Source organism: Grammomys surdaster, unplaced genomic scaffold (assembly GCF_004785775.1).
Source record: "Grammomys surdaster isolate TR1022 unplaced genomic scaffold, NIH_TR_1.0 205, whole genome shotgun sequence".
NCBI classification, from domain to species: Eukaryota; Metazoa; Chordata; class Mammalia; order Rodentia; family Muridae; genus Grammomys; species Grammomys surdaster.
In genome coordinates this window covers 3,277,348-3,296,325 of record NW_021604650.1, presented here as the reverse complement: position 1 = coordinate 3,296,325, position 18,978 = coordinate 3,277,348, and the positions used below count along the sequence as shown (strand labels likewise).

The window sequence follows — 18,978 nt, the reverse complement described above, 5'->3', positions numbered from 1 at the left end:
GAGATGCACTTCCATCCCAAGGCTTTGAAAGATGTGAAGGGCCAAATTGGGGCCCCTATGCCTGGGAAGGTCATAGACATCAAGGTGGCAGCAGGGGCCAAGGTGGCTAAGGGCCAGCCTCTCTGTGTGCTCAGCGCCATGAAGATGGAGACTGTGGTGACTTCGCCCATGGAGGGCACTATCCGAAAGGTTCATGTGACCAAGGACATGACTCTGGAAGGCGACGACCTCATCCTAGAGATTGAGTGATGTTACTCCAGCCTGGCAGCCTGGCCAACCCTATCCCAAGCCTCTCAACAGAAGCTGTGCAGCCAGGGCAGGCCCAGGCCAGCAAGTACCTGAGAGTAGGAAGGCCAGGCCCTTGAGGTCCTGTCCCATGGGACAGCACACACACTACCTGCAGTGGCCCGCCCATTCCCTTCAGCTATTTGTCCTTTTCTTACTGGCAGGCAGTTGCTCACATATTCATCTCTTGCCAAATAAGGGTCTGCTCCTCGTGGGAGACTACCGGTGTACAGTAGGTGGCCTTGTACCTGGGGGAGGTGGTTTAGGGGTTCTACCTCTGGGGGTAGAGGGAAGACCTAATTCACAGGTCCTGGGAAATTTGCTCAATAAACGTGGCCTTCCCTTGCCCTCCACACTAGGTCATGTACAATCGACCCCACCCTAGTGCTGTCCCAGGCTAGGGGTGGTGTGGGTGTGTTTCTCTCAAACTCCCGTGGGATCTAGGTCAGATGTGCTTTTTTTCTTTAAACTTCCTAGACCTCAGTAAAGTTGTCCCCACAAGCCTGTCTGCCTAGAGTTCTCAGGGTACTTATAGCAGGCCACTGCCTACCAACCCCCTCACCTCCCAGCCACCAGCTTCTACACAGGCTAGAGGAAACAAGAACTCGTTGGGAGGCAGGTGTATGTTATACTTCCTATTATACCTTCCTGAGTGTGGCTATAACTAACCTTGGGGAGTGTTACTAGTAAATGACCACCTGTTCATTTTCTCAGTCACCAGCTTCAGGGAGTGGGTTTCAGAACAACCTAAAATGTAGGAGACGTAAAAGGATAGTCACAAATTTTAAAAAAGCAAAGAAAACAAACCATTCTAGAAGCGTGGTGAGCAGATAATAAGAGTGCAGGTACTTGACAGAGTGTTTGCCACTTTCAGGGCTGTGACCTTTGCCCTCGGTTCCTCCAGGAACTGGGTAAAGCAGAGGGGTAGCAGTTTATAGAGAACCAAAAGCCTCTACTCCTGAGAAGCTTCCTCTTGGGCCCTGGACCCACATCCTTGTATAGAATGAGGCTCACCCACCCTCCACCAGCTCACAGGACATAGGCTGGAAGCTCCATTGCTGTGGGTATTCCTTAACCTTGTCAGCCGAGGTGCAGGCCCCACAGAGATGAGCTTCCACTTGGCCCCTGCTAACTTACCACCAGAGCTCAGGAAAGTAAGCCACAGCCTTAGCAACTGAGGGCTCCTTCCTATCCTCTACTGTTGGGACCTGCTTGCCAGGCTTACCTGCCCAGGTAGCCAGGACAATATACATAGTCCCAAGTGTGGCCTTGGGTCCTTACCAACATCCAAGTACACAGAGCCCCAAAGTTCCAAGACCATGTTACCCAAGTTAAATCTCTTTAATATCCCAATACAAAGTCTTGATGCAAAAAGACAATGAGAAAACCCTGGGAAGTTGGGAGGAGGGGTTTTATAAATAAACCCACCCGAGCAGCTTTTCAAGGGAGAAGGGGGGACGCAAAGGAGCTAGAGAAGCATCAGTCCAAAGGGAGTGCACAGCTCCTAGGATTTGCCTTTGTCCCCTCACTTCCAGTTGCTGCTCATCCCCCCTTGGAGAGGGGCTGCACCCTTTGGATATCTGCTCCTTTCTCTTGGTCCCTGGGATTTAACTAGCTCTGGCTTTAATCCCCTACAAAAATTCCTGAGATCTCGGGGACCCCAGCCAGCCCCTCCCTTGCAGTATTCCTTGATGAGGAGGCGCTGGAGAGCCCATCAGAGTTCACTGGAGTGCACACAAGAGTGATGGTCAGGAGCACAGTAGGGTCTCTGAGGCCCCCGTTCGTTCCAGAAGCATACAAAGAGGAAGGCTGCCGTAGAGCTGGGGGTCTGTCAGGGGTTGAAGCAGAAGCAGGAAGAGTCCCACACCAAGGGCATAGCCTGCCAGCAGTGGCCACTTCTGTGGATGCTCCAGGGCTGCACACACAGCAGGGAAGCCCATGTAGTTGCAGAAGGAGTGGCAGAGAACCGGCCCTATCAGGTGTCCTGGAGAGAGGAGATGGTGCACATGTGAAGCAGCCCCCCACCTCGGGCCCTTATGGAGCTAGTGACCCTTGCCTCACAAACAGGACCTCAGTGACCCCTACCCCACACACTCATCTGCCCCCATGCTACAACCTCTGCTTCCACCTCTCAGATCTTAAAAAGCTGAGGGCCCTGCTTAGCCTATCTCTAGGACTGTGGTAGAAGAAACAGTTGCATCCACAGTATCCCCCTTCTCCCACCCACATCTGTGGGCCCCTGGAGACCCACAAAAGGCCGAGGACCAACCTGTGCGGATGAAGAGGAAAGCCGTATAAGCACCGAAGACAGCGGTGTAGGAGAACTGGAACGCTGGAGATGGAGGCTGCGAGTGACCACACCTGCATGCCCACCCTACCCCAGTACTGCACATCCCACAGCCAGAGACCACCCTTTCCCCATGGCAGTGGCTGCCTGCCCATTATCTGTGCCTGTTCTCTGTACCCCACCTTCCATAATCAGTGGGCCCCATCCAATACTTATAGCTCTCTGTTTCCAACCCTTTCTGTAGAGTGTCTGTGAGGGATATAACACCCCAACCCTTGACTTGACTGCCCCTGGGCAGCTCTCCAGGCCTCACCTGCAGACAGGAAGATACTTCCCACACTGCTTTGACGGAAGCGCAGCTGCTCAATAATGTGGTGGAAATGGGCTGGGAGGAAGGTGAAGACCACGTCTTATTCCTCTGGCTTTCTACCTAGCTCCCCCTCACCCAAAGCCCCATTTTTAGCCCTCATTCTGGGAACACTGCTGGACAGGTTAGACTCACCGACTCCAAAAAAGAGTGGGCAGGTGAACACAGCAGGGCCCAGACCTGTGCATGGTGCTAGCATGGGCAGCATACAAGCCCGGAACACCAGCTCCTCTGTCAAGGGTGCAATAACTTGGTTTCGTAGCCAGCGCATGTCTGTGAGGCAGCGGGCCCAAGAACGAGGGGCTAGAGTAAATATTCAGGATATGCAATGAGTGCCTAGTTACTAGAGACCTCTGGGGCCCTCTCCCACAGATTTACTCTGGCCAAACTCAATTTAGGAAATCCTAAGAATCAGAATGGGGAAGGGAACAGCCTTATCAGACAGAATTACAGTGTCTTGAGATGACTGACAGCAGTAAGGAAAGGCAGCAGTAGATGAGGGAGTCATAGTAAATTTCAGAGGTACCCAAATTTAACCAAGACCAACCTTTGGGGAAGCTAAAAGATGGAAAAGCAGGGGAAGATGCTGTCTGGCCCATATCAAGTACTGTTTTGGGTCCAGAAAGGTCTCCTTGAGTATCATAAACTTATAGGTTACGCAGCTATATAATCCATTTTACTGGTGAGGAAATACACCCTGAGAGGTGACATCTCACCTCTCCAGTCCAGATCACACCATCTCACTGACTCCTTTCCCCAGTGTTCTGGACTGCCTGTGCCTACCTTTTCCTCAGTCTTGAAGACTCACCCAGGACAACCTTCAGCCCATCTGTCAGGTCACACGGGCAATCCATAGAGAGCTGCATCAGTGGACCCAGGAAAAGGATCTGGGGGGAGAAAAACAGATCAAGTGAAAGCCTTTTACCACAATCCAATGACCTTGCCCACTCCTGTGCCCTTGGTCAGCCTCATGAGACCTCAGGTTTCCTGAGTTCTAGGATTTCCCAGCCATGCACACCAGGGGCTCAAGGGCCACATCGTAATTCTTGTCTGCCATCTGCCAAAAGCTGGACACAAGAAAGACATGTCATTACACTAGTGATAACAGAGTAGGAAAAATAAAGCAGGACTCACCATAGTTAGCAGCAGGGGCAGCAGAGCTGCTGGGAAAATGCCCTCCAGCCTGAAGCCCATCAAGGTAAGCAGTGATGTGCCTGGCTGAGCCACAGGAAAGGGGGCATCAGTGATGTTCCCTCCCACAAAAATCTGGTTTCTTTCCCTAGTTGCCCTGTGTCCCGCCTCCTTCGCACCTGGATGCCAGTGAGTTCCCTCCAGAGCAGCACGCAAAGAGGGGACAAGCTGGAGACTACCAGGACACTGGTGAAACGCCGCTTGATAACAGCGGGGTGGTCCCTAGGAAAAGGGACAGTAAGTTCTGGGGGCCTGCAGCAACTACTTGCCAACACGGCCCCACCCCCGTCCGGCCCAAGCTCCGCCCGCAGCCCCGCCTCGCGAGGGCGCGGACTCGGGCCGCGCGCGCATCCCCCGGTACCTGGGCAGCTCGCTCTTCCACACGTAGAGGCTGCCCACGTAGGAGCAGGCGAGGCTGAAGCAGGAGAACACAGACACCCAGCAGCACAGCTCTGGGCCCGGGCCGCTCAGCGCGGCTGACTCGGGCTGCCGCTCTGGCCGCGATACCGACAGTAAACGCAGCCCGTCCCCGCCCAGCGCCGCCATCACGCCCGGACCCGTGGCGCGCCGCAGTGACGCGACGGCGCCGGTGACGTCAGGCGGCGGCGCGAGTTGCCGGGTCCCCCGGGCGCTCCTCCCCTTCCACTGTACTTGACACGGTGTGCTCGGAGCCGCTTTATTGAAATATGGAAGGCATGACACACGTGTCCCGGGCTTCCTTGGCTTGCTGGGAGTCTCAGTAGCGGACGCTTAGGACCTGTGTCCCGGACTCAGCCACTCGGACAGATTGGAGACCTCCTGTAGCCACAAGTCCTGCGGGAGGAGGCGGTGGTGAGGACCCGGCGGCGGTAGCTTAGGCCCGCGCCCGCCCTGTGCTCGCTGCGGTACCTCCAGGCCGCCGGGAGGGCTCGCTGCGTCTGCCGCCTGGACCCTATGGTGGGCCGCTTGGGTCTGCGACCCTCCAGCAGTGAGGGAGGCCTCGGTGGGCTCGCGGTCGCGCGTGGCGGATTCTGGCGGGCCCGGGTCCTTGGCTGGGCCCAGAGCTCCCGATTCTTCCCTGTCCTGGTTGGGGCTGCTCCTCTTGAGCCTCTTGTTTTCTGCTTGCCCTCTGGATTCTAGGAGAAAACAAGCCAATTTCATCTCTTTCCTGAAGATTTGTGCCAATGCTACAGAGACTGATGGGGCAGAGGCATAGTTCTAAATTAACTCTCCCGCTCCATCTTTCCAGATGAAAACCTTTCAGTGCCTGACCTTCCGTAGCGCCCCCACCACCACGCCCCCATGATAGGGTACATCTAACTTTACCCACAGAGTGGGTGATATGTATTCCATGCTCCTCTCTGAAACCAAGCTTTGCTTCGGGCAATAAGCATTTCAGTCTCTCTCTGGTATTATTCTAGGCAGTTGCTACAGAGGCAGCTTTTGTTGTTGATGTTTAGACAGACTCTCATGAAACCCAGGCCAGCCTTAGAGTGATCATCCTGCTTCTACCACCCAAGTGCTGGGATTAGACACTCATGAACATGCTTTAGCTCAGCGGTTCTCAACGTTGCATACCAGGTAATTATATTATGGTTCATAACAGTGGCAAAATTACAGTTAGGTAGCAATGAAGATAATTTTATAGTTGGGGATCACGACAACGTGAGGAACCAAAGGGTGGTGGTATCAAGAAGGCTGGGAATCACCATTAGCTTATCTGTAATAGATCCACTTTCCTAAGAACAAACAAGAAGGAGGATCAAACTCGGTATTGACAAGCAAGCAAGCACTCTGTCACTGAGCTACGCCCCCAACCCCTCAGGTGCAAATTTACAGAGTCCTGCCTTGGCAGGTACCTCCTGAGCAAGTCTCTGGGGATATCAGTCAATGAATGCACTTTTCTCTGGAAAAGCTAATGTGTACATACTAAGTACAACACAGATTTCTCGTCTTATCGAGTAGCTTTAAAGTAGGAATGCATGCTGCTGCTACTCCAAGCCCCTCAATCCCTGAGGAAGGCAACTAAATCCCAGGTGGCAGCAGCGTGGCTAAAGTGGAATGGGATAGTTGGACCGCTCCATGCCATGAATTTTATTTCTCTGGTTTCAGTCCAGAGCTTACCCCCAAAGCTAAAGACTTACCTGCAGGGAACTCCGGACAAATATTCTTGTGCTGGTCTTCAGTGTTCTGTGCTGAAATATTTTTCTCTGTAGTCAGGTGCTTTAACAATTAGAAAGTCAAGTAAATTTTGTAGAAGTCTGAGTGAGCCTTAGTGAGACATGTGGTTTGGTTTATAGGGATGTTCTTCACCTGGAACTCCCTCATGCTCCTAACTCACCGGTCTCTACTCGGCCTCCAACTTTCAAAGCATCCCCTTCTGTGGACCGTTGTGCAACTCACACTGTAGCCATTCCCAGCATATCCATCTGTGCTTCCCTGAACCTCAGGCTCTGAAGGATGGCACCATTCATCCTTTTATGTGTTTATGTCATCTTTCCACTCAAGATTTATTATGTATATCTGTGAGTCCCTCTGTGAATCACGTGTCTACAGGGGAGGTGGTCGGGCCCTCTGTAACTGAAGTTACACTTTTAGAAGCTGCCTGACGTGACTCCTGGCGACCAAACCAAGCCAACAGCAGCACGGCCCCTCTTACACAGCCATTTCTCCAGTCGCTTTTTATTTAGTCCTGGCTGTCTGGAACTCAATATGTAGTGTAGAGACCAAGCTGGGCTTGAACTTGGGAGATCCTCCTGCCTTTGCCTCATGAGTGCTAGGATTAAAGGCATAGACCCCAATGTCTGGCCATGTCCTATTTTAAAACAAATAAAATTCTTTGAGACAGGGTCTCATATATCCCAGAGCTGACCTTTAATGTCTAATCATCTGTTCCTCTATATACATGCACACATAGTTAAAAATACATCTTTTAAAAAGATGAAAAATGAGTGCTTGCACTGCTCAAAAAGTGCATGAAAGGCCATTCTCAGATACACAGTGAGACCCTGTCTCAAGCAATAATCCCCTCACCCCTCACATACCTGTAATGTCTACTTCAAAGAACACCAAGAGGAAAGTAAAACAATAGAAGGTGGGCGGGGCTTTGGGGGAGGGAAGCTGGGTTATGTGCAGTTCAGCAGGCACAGTGCTTGTTTTCAGTGTGATGGAGACCTCTGTCTGGAGTTTGGTGGGAGGAGCACACAGCACAAGGACTATCCTTAAAAGCATTGAATTGACACTTTCAAATGGAAGTCTTACATAAGAATTACACCACAGTACAATACATTCTTTTTTTCCCTTTAAGACAGTTTCACTATAGCTCTGGCTGTCCTGGAACTCACTATGTAGGCCAGGTTGGCTGCTGTCTTTCAGGTGCTGGGATTGAATGTGAGAGCTACCTGGCATCTTCATAAGAAATTTTTATGTTACAGAAGCTCTGCAGTTACAGTTATCATCATTTCTAGGGAATCCCACAGTCTCTCCCAAGATACCCAAATCCTCAGATGCACACCCCTTTAAGTGCACCACCAGACCTGAGCTACACTGCTTATTAATACAAGTTCCAACTTCTAAGTAATTACATTCTGAGGAACACAACGCAGTTTCAGTTCATTCTGGCCTGGGAAATCTGTGTAACAGATACATCTTTTCCCTTTTACTGGTCTTACAGAGAGGTGACCCACTTGAGATGGGTGGCACTGTGAGCCTTGCACATCTGTCAGTACCTGGGCACCCAGAGAGAAGCCCAGTCCTCAGGATACAACTCCTTGGACTTAACACTGTGGAGCATTCAGTTCTCATCTGCGCCCTAGGAAACCAGACCTTTGCTTAGAGAACTTCCCATTTCTCCATAAACTATAGCTGGGTTAGTTCTATATCCGGTGAATTGGCTAGTTACTATGGAAACAAAGGGAAAAAGAATTTGACCTATCGCCTTGATCATGTAGTTTGTAGCTGAAGCCACTAGGTGCCACTATTGTACCACCAATAAGTTAACACAACGTGACAGCTAATAAAGGGAAGGAATAATGACAGTGGATCTATGCACACTCATTCCCTGGGCCTGCCACTCAGTCCTACAGGGGCACAATGTGATCAGGCTTTGAAGCCCTGCCAGTTACCAGCCACGTAACCAGCAAGGTTTAAGGTTCACAGCTGCCTCATTTATAAGATGGAAGATAATGACCTAATTCAGAACATCTTTGTTGAGACTGAAATAGAAATACAGATTAGGTATTCTGTAAATACTCCTTTCTTTCAACATCCTTGAGCTCACTAGCCATCTGCCAAGTTAAGTGGGCTGTGGATGACTCTGAGGCTATGAGCTACCACTAGAGTCAAATGGTGAAGAGGTCAGGTCGATTCACACCTCACTGGGATGTCAGAGAGGTCCAAGCAGAAGATCTCCAGAAGCAGAAGCACCCTAGAACCTGAGGGGATATTCCTGGATTCTAATGATGGCTTGGTGCTGTGCCCTCACAGCAGGTGTTCCTGGTTGAAGTGAACTGGACTGTACCCCTTCCAGTTTATCCACATCCTCACACCAAGAGCCTGTGAATGTGGGATTATGTGGAAAAGGGGTCTCTTTGCAGGTATAATTAGGGATTCAGAGATAGAACCATACTGCATGCGGGACGCAGGGTGGGCCCTCCTAAATCTGAGAAACAGTTGGGTAGGGAAGGCTAGGATAGAAACTAGAGTTATGTAAGCCACAAACTAGGAAACCATAGAGACAGGATGGATTCTCTCCCTAAAGGAAACACAGGCCTGCTCATGCCTTGGTTTCGAACTTCTGGCCTCCAGAGCTATGACAGACTAAATGATATTTTTCAGTCACTAAGTGCCTGGTAATGTCTTACAGCATCTTGAGGAAACTAATGCAGTGTTTATAAGTTTTACTTGCTTGAGGTGTGGCCATCAGCTCTCCAACTGGGTGAAAACCAATGAGGTTTCACAGTGATGGCTGTACACGGGTATGACAGAAGTTGTGAGGGAGCATTGACAGGCTCTGCCTTGTGGGCTGTCCTGGCTGAGCACCAGCACCCCTCCAGTTAGGTAGGAAGAGGTACAAAGTGGAGAACAAATGCACACGCCGTCCTGTAGGCCCTGGTCTTTCTGAAAGTATTAGAAGTAGGGACTGAGCAGTGAGGTACAGTTTGAGGGCTGGAGAGTCAGCACAGCGGTTAGAGCACATGCAGCTCTTGGAGAAGGCAGGAGTTTGGTCTCCAGGGTCTCACAGCCACCTGTGACTCCAGCTCCAAGAGGTCTCATGTGAGTCAATAGCTCACTCCCTTTGATTGAACAATACCATATAGATCATCAAGCTACTTATCCACAAACCTCTTATTACAAGATTGGAGTTCCAACAAATACAGAGCAAAGAGACTATGTGCACGGATGCACTGGTTTCTGTGTGACACAGTGGGGTAGCTAGGCCAGATAGGCATATATGTAATTCCCCAAAAAACCTGTCAAGTTGTCTTCCAAAGAACTTCTTATTTACCCCACCTCCTTTTTGAGATAGGGTTTCATCGTGTAGCCCAGGTTAGGCCTGGGCTAAACGATCTTCCTATCTCAGCTGCCAGAGGCACGTGTGCCACCATGCCCACTGGTCTTTTTATTCCCCAAACCTGTGGTTCTTATTTGAAATTTCATACCATGATTAATGAGTGTATGTATTTACTTGTGGTTCTGGGTTCTGTATAAGCACTTTTGCTAAGTGTGTGTTCATTTACTGAATCTTAAGGGTTCTATAAAGAACTTTTACAAATGGCCTGTACTTTTAAACTAGAAATCCGGTTTCTCCCATAGGTACAGGGTCATCCTGTGTCACAGGGGTATTCACGTTAGTAAATGCCCACTTCATCATTTATGAAATGTACTGCCAAATACGACTTTCTCATGAGTAATTAAAAAACATCAGATGTCACGTTTTAAATTTCTGATACATACATACATACATACACACACACACACACACACACACACACACACACACACACGTATATATTGGTTTTGTTTTTTCAAGATCCTGTGTATCTTGGAACTCACTCTGTAGACCAGGCTGACCTCAAACTCACAGATGGTATCTTATAGTTAAAACAAAACAAACAAACAAACAAACAAACAGAACTTGAGACAAGGCATTCTTGCTATAAAGTCCCTTCTGGTCTTGAATTCACTGTGTAGCCCAGGCTGCTTCAGACTCTTCATGCTTCTGCCTCACCCTCCTGAGTGCTAGGATTACAGTTGTGCACCACACAGGAGACCCTCTCCCCTTACTCTGGTTTACCTGGTTACACCTTTATTACTATGATCAGTGTCCTACACCTTTGAGTTGCCATGGTTTGTCTTTATTTATTTCCTATCACTCCCACTTGGCTCCTTATTTCATCTCCTCTGTCGTGCAGCTTACTCTTCTCTGTCTGTATGAGCTTTGGAAGGCATGGCTGCTGTGCTGAGAGTGTCCTTTCCCTCTTGGCAACACAACATTAGCTACAGTCCATACATTTTGGTCATATGCATTTTCATTTCATTAAATTACTTCTAACTTTTAACTTCATGTTTTGTCTCATTTATCATTTATTTTCCAACTACTATAGAATCGTTCAGATATTTTTCTGTTATTAGTTTTGTTTGAGTAATTCTAATGTGGTCAAAAGATACTTTACAGGCTGGTGATATGGCTCAGTGGGTACAGTGTTTGTCACCAAGCCTGATAGCCTTAGTTCTGTATCTTGGTAGGAGAGGACCGATTCCTGCCAGTTGTCTCTCTTATTTCTTCATATGACTATAGCAAGTGTCACAGGTAAACGTCAACAAACACACCATGTACTTCAGAGCAAGCGGACTCACTGAGTGAAGGCATTTGACAGTCCTCACTACCCAAGTTTAAGCCTGGGTCATAATGGAGGAATGAGGAACAGTTTCTGCAAGTTGTCCCCTGACCTCCACACAAGGAAATGTAATAAACATTTGAAACATACATTTGTATGTTTTTAAATACGTTTACATTGAGAGATATCTAGTGTCTGGGGCGTAGTCTATTCTGATACAAAGATATCTAAAGGCTGGAATGTGCACTTTTCTGATCTAGAAATATCTAATGGCTGGAATGTGCTCTATTCTACTGAATGGCTCACGTGTGTATGAAAGGGACTGTATTTTTACATGGCTGGACAAAGTGTTTTTATGAATGTCAATTAGCTCAAATTGATTGATAGCACTGTTAAAAACTTACAAAGACTTACTGATTTCCTGTCTAGCCATCCTGTCGGTTATTGGAAGAAGTATGCTGAAATTTCCAGGCATAACTTGTATTTAACTCCTTGTACTTAAGAGTTTCATTTTGTTTCCTGTATTTTAAAGCCTTCTTAGAAGGTCTGTGCATGTTTAGGACTCTGGGTGGTCCCTGGGTTATGATGGATTTGCATAGATTCTTGGTTCCACAATAGTGGGAAGCACATTCAAATGATTTCTATGGGTTCCCTTCTCCTTTTTTGTTTTATTTTTCTACACAAGGTTTCTCTGTGTAGCCATGGCTATCCTGAAACTTGCTTTGTAGACCAGGCTGGCTTCAAACTCAGAGATCTGCCTGCCTCCTCTAGGATTAAAGGTGTGTGCCACTACTGCCTAGCTTCTCCCAGCCCCCATTTTCAGAATAGCATTCAGTATAGCCCATGAACTGTTGTGTAAAATTGGCTTTGTGTTTACATAGATTTTCCAAGGTAGAAGCTGCTGTGTCTGAACACATTTAAGCTAGGTTGGGCTATGATATTCAGTTACCTGGGTGTATTAATTGGGATTTTAGTTATAATTTTAACTTATAATGGGTCACTGCAATGCAATTCAATTATAAGTTGAGGAGCATCCATAGAAGTCCCATGGGCAACTGATGCCATTAGTATGAAATGACCCTCTCTATTTTTATTATTATTTATGAATGTGTGTATGATCTGTGAGTGTGAGCACACGCATGCTGGAGGATAGAGGACTAACCTTCAGGGTCAGCTCTCTCTGTCCACACACAGGGTCTCCTTTGCTCTTTCTGCTGTGCTGTGTACTACTCCAGGCTGGCTGACACACAAGCTTCCACCGATTCTTCTGCATTTCCCTCCCATCTTCCCATAGAAGTGCTGAGATTAAAGATGTACACTACCATATATGGCCTTTTACATGGGCTCTGGGAATCAAACTCTGGTCTCCAGACTTCCTCAGAAAGAACTTTTACCCTTGAGCCATCTTTCTGGCCCTGAAATGACCCATTTATTCCACATAGTATTTTCCACCCTAAAATCTACTTGTCCGATGCTGATATCACCAGTCTAACTCTAGTTTGTATTAATATGGTGCATATTTTCCTGTGAGTGCATGCCCATGCATGTGCATAAGTTCGATGTGTGTGCGTGTGTGTGTGTGTGTGTGTGTGTGTGTGTGTGTGTGTGTAGACCAACAGGTCTTTTCCTCTATCACACTCCACCTTATTTTTTGGGACAGGATCTCTCACTGAACTTGAAGTTTGCCAGTTCAGTTAGAATACCTGACCAGGAAGTCCCCGGGGCATCTGCTGTGTCCGCCCCAGTAGTGAGGTTACAGACACACAGCTGTATCCATTTTTATGTGAGTGATGGGACTCAGAATTCAGAGCCTGTTGGGTAGTGCTGGTGGTGGCACATGCCTTTAATCGCAGCACTTAGGAGGCAGAGACAGAGGCAGGTGGATCTCTTGAGTTTGACACAAGCCTGGTCTACCAGCAAGTTCCAGGACAGCCAGGGCTACACAGACAAACTGTCCTGAAAATGAACAAACAGCCAGACAAAAACCAGAATTCAGGTCTTAATGCCTGCACAGTAAGCACTTATCCCCTGAGCCACCTCTTAGTTTGTCTTTTCTTTTCTTTTCTTTTTTTTTTGTTTTCACACTGAAATGAGATTCTATTCCAGAACCTGAGGCTAGAGATGATCTCAGTTAAAGTAGGATTCTTCCAGACTATATAGTAACTTCTTGATCCTTTATCCAATTTCATTTTTTTTTTCGAGACAGGGTTTCTCTGTGTAGCCCTGGCTGTCCTGGAACTCACTCTGTAGATCAGGCTGGCCTCGAACTCAGAAATCCTCCTGCCTCTGCCTCCCAAGTGCTGGGATTAAAGGTGTGCGCCACCACCGCCCGGCTCCAATTTCATTTTTATAATTTATTTTATAATAATACATGTTGTGCATCATCACGTATGTGCAGTGCTTATGGAGGCCAAAGGATGGTGTCAGGTCCCTTGGGACCAGAGTGACAGGGAGTTGTGAGCCACCATGTGGGTGCTGGGAATCCAACCCAGGTTCTTCCCTCTTTATCTAGGTCCTGTCTCCTCCTGTCTTTAGGACTGGCCTTGCATAGGCTGGACAAGCACTCCATTACTGAGGTACAGCCTCAGCCTCTCCCTTTTCCTTGTTTTGAGACAAGTATCACTATATAGGTCAATCAGGTCTTGAACCTGAGTTTTTCCTCTCTCAGCTTCCCACATAGCTTGGAGTGTAGACAGGCACCAACCCTAGGCCCAGCTCATCTTTCTTTTATTTGGTAATTGGGTTACTAAGACCAAATACCTTTAATAGAATAATTTGTATGGCATAGTTTAAATATATCATCTCTAAGGAGTTGGAGAGAAAGCGTAGTGGTTAAAAGAAAGCTATTGTTGTTTCTGTAGAGGATCCAGATTTGATTCCTAGGATCCACATGGAGGGTCACAACTATCTGTAACTCCAGTTTCAGGGGATCTGAAGCTGTCTTTTAGCCTCTGTGGGCACAGAATGCATGTAGTGTATATACATATATTCAGGCTAAATAATAATACAGAGGATAAAAATAAATCTTAAAAATAATAAATATATTATGGTTATAATCCATGTCATCTGTATTTCACTATTGCTGGTGTAGAATGCACTTGACTCTCACAGGAGCTAAGAACCTCACCTCTCCCCACTCCCTTGCTTCTTTTTTCAGTAGATGCCAGCACATGCTGCCCAGATTCTCTAACCACCAGAGTTCTGAGTCAGATGAGGCACCCATTCTCACACATTTCGCCATAGCATTGCCAAATGGACTAAAGTAGTTCCCCTGGGTTCCAGCCCCATTGTTTACATTAGGCAGACCTCTAAGCCTTGCCTGGATTCCCTCTCCTTGTTTGATGACCTCTATACTTTCTGTAGACAGTATGTTGGAGTAATCATCATTTTGTTTGATGAAAAAAAAAGTTTTCAGGGCTGGAGTGATGGCTTAGTGGTTAAGAGCACTGACTGCTCTTCCAGAGGTCCTGAGTTCAATTCCCAGTGGCCACATGGTAGCTCACAACCATCTGTAATAGGATCTGATGCCCTCTTCTGGTGTGTCTGAGGACAGCTATAGTATTCTCATACAAATGAAATAAATAAATCTTAAAAATAGGTTTGATGGTACACACCTTTAATCCCAGCACTCAGGAAGCACAGTCAGACAAAGATCTCTATGAATCAAAACCCAGCCTGGTCTACATAGAGAATTCCAGGCCAGCTAAGACTACAGAGTAAGACTCTGTTCTTAAGAAAATATGTTTTTTTGTTTTCCATTTCTCATAAATGATTATTCTATTTATTGCCTAATGTTAAGTCCCACCTTGATATCTATCCCTCCCTCTCTCCCTCCCTCTCTCTCTCTCTCTCCCTCCCTCCCTCCCTCCTTCCCTCCCTCCCTCCCTCCCTCCCACTCTCCCTCTTAGAAGCCATGGTGTAATGATTTAATCTTTAGTCTCATTTGCTTATTATTAGACTCATGCTTTAGTTTTTTAAAAAGTCAAAAGAACCAGAGCAAGGCATGGTAGCTCATGCCTTTAATCCCAGGACTCAGAAGACAGAGGCAGGCAGATGTTCAGTTCATGTCTAGCCTGACCTACAGAGGGAGTTCCAGGACAGCATTGGCTACGCAGAGGGAACTGTTGTGAAAAGTCAAAAGGGAAGGGAGGGAGGGGGGGCCGGAGAGGTGGGCTTCCGTTAGACAGTTTACTGTCAGCTACACCTGGGGTCTGAAGGTACACAGCATTTTCTAGCTAGGTCTCCTGTCTTAGGACACTGCCACCAAAGGTGCTAAGTTATCTCTCCTCCTTGAAAGTAGAAACTTCAGTGGACAGCTCTAGACCTCCAGCACCCTGAAGCCAAACTACTAAAGGGAGATCGTTATAAGACAAAACTTTGCATCAGTAATTTTACAGATGCATTATTATTATTTTACTGACATAGAACCCAGAACTCAGAAATGTTAAATCAAGTCTCTTAATGATTCAGCAACAACTCAGTGGCAGGGATGGAACTCAGTGTCTTGTAGTCTTGGCTTCTACAAGGCACTCGGTTCTGTGATGTTTCTTTAGACATAAGCATCCCTGCTGAAGGGCCAACTATAGATCTGAAGCATTTGTACTCATCCACATCAAAATGGGAGATTTTCATGAAAATACTGAGTATTATAATTATACTTACCTGATCTGTGCCACAGGAGCAGTGGTTCAGACATTGGTGTTGGGTGATATCATAAAATATTTTGTGCAGTTTGGCACCAAATTCCTGTGTGTCTGCTGCCTACAATAGGTAAAAACAGGAGGTGCTGAACTCACTGGAACCCGAGGGGTAAGTGCTGTAGAGGCAAGAACTGTGAATTCTTCACTGTGTTCACAGTTACATCTCTGGGAGCTTGGGAGCCAGAGAAAGGCCTGAGATACTCAGTATGTGAAATCCATATGTCTTCCTACTAAGCAAGATTCTTCTACCAAGATCTTTGTCTACAGCAGGTGAATATTGCAGAGTTCCCTCTGTCTCATGACTGGGTTAAAAAAGATTCTCTTCCTTGAGAAAGCACTCATTCTATTGAACAGTGAGTCTGAGGAAGTTAGAAAGTGTCAGACAAGCTTTTTTGGAGAGAAGAGAACCAGAGAACCACAGTCTACATCCAGGGCAAGTAGGCTAAGTCTTTGATGCCTTAGTACAGAACTGTGGGTATCAGTTAACAGACATGAAGAACCAGCTAAAACCACACACAATTTAGTAAAAGATTTGTCTTTAGGTGTGTGTTTGCAAGCTGTGTGTGTGCAGGTTCCTTGAAGAGGCATTAATCCCCTGGAGCTGACTGTGAGTCACTCGATGTGGGTTCATGGAACTAACCGTGGGTCCTCTGGACGAGCAGCACACTCTCTTATAACAGCTCAGCCTTTTCTCCAGCTCCTAACATATTAATTTTATAGATGAGAAATTGAATTTTAAAAAGAAGTGATCTACTCAAGATCAGGTAGTACAAAAGCCAGGGCCATTTCTTCCTACCCCATCAACACCCCCCCCACACCAAAGGTGAAGCTATGACTTAAAGGTACTTGCTTATAAAGGCAAGTATTTTTTGTGCTACTAAGGCACTTTTTTCTAGGTAGCAATTTTAGACAAAACAAGATACCATATAAAGTATTAACTGAGGCACTATTTACATATAGCAGTAAATTACCACTGTAAATGCCCAACATTAGAAAAATGAATTATTAAATTAGTCTAAGTAATAAAGTATTTATTAACAAAAGCAAATTCTATCCCTGTTGAAATTGGTAAAATTCCATTTTATACACAAAAATATAATTCCCTGGTTTCAACTATACAATATGAAATATGAAAAATTAAAATTATAGTCATAGAAATTAGTATTTAAGTTTTTCTATGTGACATATTATCTTTTAAGAAAAAAGTACATAAAGATGAAACAACAACCAGACATGAGAAGCAGAGACAAGTGGTGCTCTGTGAGTTCAAGACCAGCTTCCCCTACAAAGAGTTCTAGAACATGGAAAGATTGTCTCAGGAAAAAAAAAGAGCAACAAATAGGGAGTCTGTTATCTACTGGCAATGTCTGTGGTCTACTGGCAATGTCTGTGGTCTACTGGCAAAGTTTGTGGTCTACTGGCAATGTCTGTGGTCTACTGGCAATTCCAACTGGTTACCATATCACTCCAAAGGAAAAAGGGAGAGTAACATGCACTGAGAGTCCATCATGCATAACCTGTTTTCACAGTCTTGGCCTCTTTAGCCACCACAATACATGTTCATGGACTAAGAGGTTTACAAATGCTACAGATGTATTTGTGACAGCTTTGGATATCTGAAATCAAACAGTTAATGTTAACTGTCACTTGACAAAATTTAGAATCACCAGTTGAGGATTGTTTTGATTACATTAACTGATGTGGGAAGACCTTTCTTAACTGTGGGTGGAACTGTTCTCTGGGCAGGAGATCATGAACAGTATAAACGAGGGATGGAGCACAGCGCCAGCATGCACGTGTGCATCCATTGCTCGCACAGCGCCAGCATGCACGTGTGCATCCATTGCTCTGTGTCTTCAAGTTTCTACTGCTGTGGTAAAACACCATGATCAAAAACAATCGGGGAGGAAAGGGTTTATTTCATCTCTCAACTCTCAGGTTCCCACCCTGGCTTCCCTCCATCACTGAGGGAAGCCAGGGTGGGAACTCAAGGCAGGGATCTGAAGGCAGAAACTGAAGCAGAAGCCACAGAGGAACACTGCTTCCTTGCTTCCCATGGCTTGTTCAGTCGGCTTGCTTATATAACCCAGGACCACCTGCCCAAGGACAGCACCACCCCAGTACATCACCACTAATCCAGAAGATGCCCCATGGGCTAGTCTACCAAGCTGATCATTTCTCAATTGAGGTTCCCTCCTCTCAGGTGACTCTAAACTTCTGTCAAGCTGACTAAACACTAGCCAGCATACTCAGTTATGACCAGAAATGTAATATGATCAGCTGCTTTAAACTCTTGCTGTCCTGACTTCCATGATGAATTGAGTGGAAATATACCCTTTTCCCTTAAGTTGCTTCTGTCAGAATCTTTTCGCACAGCAATATTAGAAACCAAGGTCACATGCTAGTGCAGCCAAATTCTGGTAAGGGCCTTGTCAGGGTCTTTCCAGTCATTTTCTGTGTCTTCATATTGCAGAAGGGTCAAGGCTTTCTCTGGAGATACATTTTGTTCTAATTTACTGGGTGGGGTGCTAGACACACACATAGAGGACAGAGCACAGTCTGTGGGAGTCTGTTTTCTCTGTCCCTCACAGTAAGGCTGTCAGGCTTGGCAGCAATTCTATCCACTATCATTTCAGCAGCTCATGAAGCCACTTAATTAGGAGATAATCCTTTGTGGGGTATTCTCCAGAGAAGATTGCTCAGATATGGGTTCAAGCCAATAAAAAGTCATTATTAGCCAGCTGGAAACTGTTCAGGACCCCAGTGTAGCCCTATGCCTTTTTCTAGGTGAACATAAAAACGATGTCCTGAGTTGACATACTTCAGTTAACAACAGTTAGCCAGAAGAGAACTACAGATGCAAAAAACCAAGGTTAATTCATTAAGAGACTTTATGTATTTTGTCTTTGTTTAGTTTTGGCAGGTGAGGTTGTCTATGTGCTAAGTTTTGCAGTCTGAATGGTACTCCATCATGGAGTCTGTTGTGTTAAGGTCTCAGAGCCTACTCAGGTCTGAGGCCCTGATACAATCCTATTTGTCTCACCTCTCAGAGAACAAAAGAACCAAATGAAGAGCACAACCTAAACTTTTTTAAAAGTTTCCTTTAGGGCACACTCCTTTAATCTCATCACTTGTGATGCAGAGTCAGGAAAAATATCTGTGAGTTCAAGGCCAGCCTGGTCTCTAGTGAGTTCCAGGACAGGTGAGGACTACATAGACCCTGTTTAAAAACAAACAAACAAAACCAACAACGGTTTGCTTGCGCTCTCTCTCTCTCTCTCTCTCTCTCTCTCTCTCTCTCTCTCTCTCTCTCTCTCTCTCTCTCTCTCT

At 46.5% G+C, this 18,978-nt stretch overlaps 3 protein-coding genes across 12 annotated transcripts in view; 1 reads left to right on the top strand and 2 right to left on the bottom strand.

Annotated features, from left to right (window-relative positions):
* Positions 1–789, top strand: part of Pc (pyruvate carboxylase) — a 107,819-nt gene extending 107,030 nt beyond the window's left edge. For all 6 annotated transcript variants that reach the window (XM_028771224.1, XM_028771223.1, XM_028771222.1 and 3 more), the window contains one exon: positions 1–789. In XM_028771224.1, the coding sequence (XP_028627057.1) occupies positions 1–249 (249 nt within the window). In that variant the 3' untranslated portion in view covers positions 250–789.
* Positions 790–1,607: 818 nt separating this feature from the next.
* Positions 1,608–4,704, bottom strand: Rce1 (Ras converting CAAX endopeptidase 1). Of its 5 annotated transcripts, none has more exons than XR_003711907.1 (8): positions 4,492–4,704; positions 4,250–4,352; positions 4,074–4,153; positions 3,723–3,826; positions 3,075–3,242; positions 2,886–2,957; positions 2,555–2,617; positions 1,608–2,269 (listed from the first exon to the last, which is right to left on the bottom strand). XR_003711907.1 is itself a non-coding variant. In XM_028771230.1 (8 exons), exons 1-8 carry the CDS (start codon positions 4,674–4,676, stop codon positions 2,034–2,036), a joined length of 990 nt encoding a protein of 329 aa, XP_028627063.1. In that variant the 5' UTR covers positions 4,677–4,703; the 3' UTR covers positions 1,608–2,033. The 5 variants fall into 5 exon arrangements, 4 of the variants coding, with proteins under 4 accessions (XP_028627063.1, XP_028627065.1, XP_028627066.1 ...); XM_028771230.1 differs by having other exon boundaries at positions 3,748–3,826; positions 4,074–4,157; positions 4,492–4,703; XM_028771232.1 differs by having other exon boundaries at positions 3,748–3,826; positions 4,492–4,703.
* Positions 4,705–4,792: 88 nt separating this feature from the next.
* Positions 4,793–18,978, bottom strand: part of CUNH11orf80 (chromosome unknown C11orf80 homolog) — a 76,832-nt gene continuing 62,646 nt past the window's right edge. The window contains 4 exon segments of the mRNA XM_028770975.1: positions 4,793–4,952; positions 4,954–5,245; positions 6,254–6,332; positions 15,611–15,709. Coding sequence (XP_028626808.1) covers positions 4,901–4,952; positions 4,954–5,245; positions 6,254–6,332; positions 15,611–15,709 — 522 coding nt within the window. The 3' untranslated portion in view covers positions 4,793–4,900.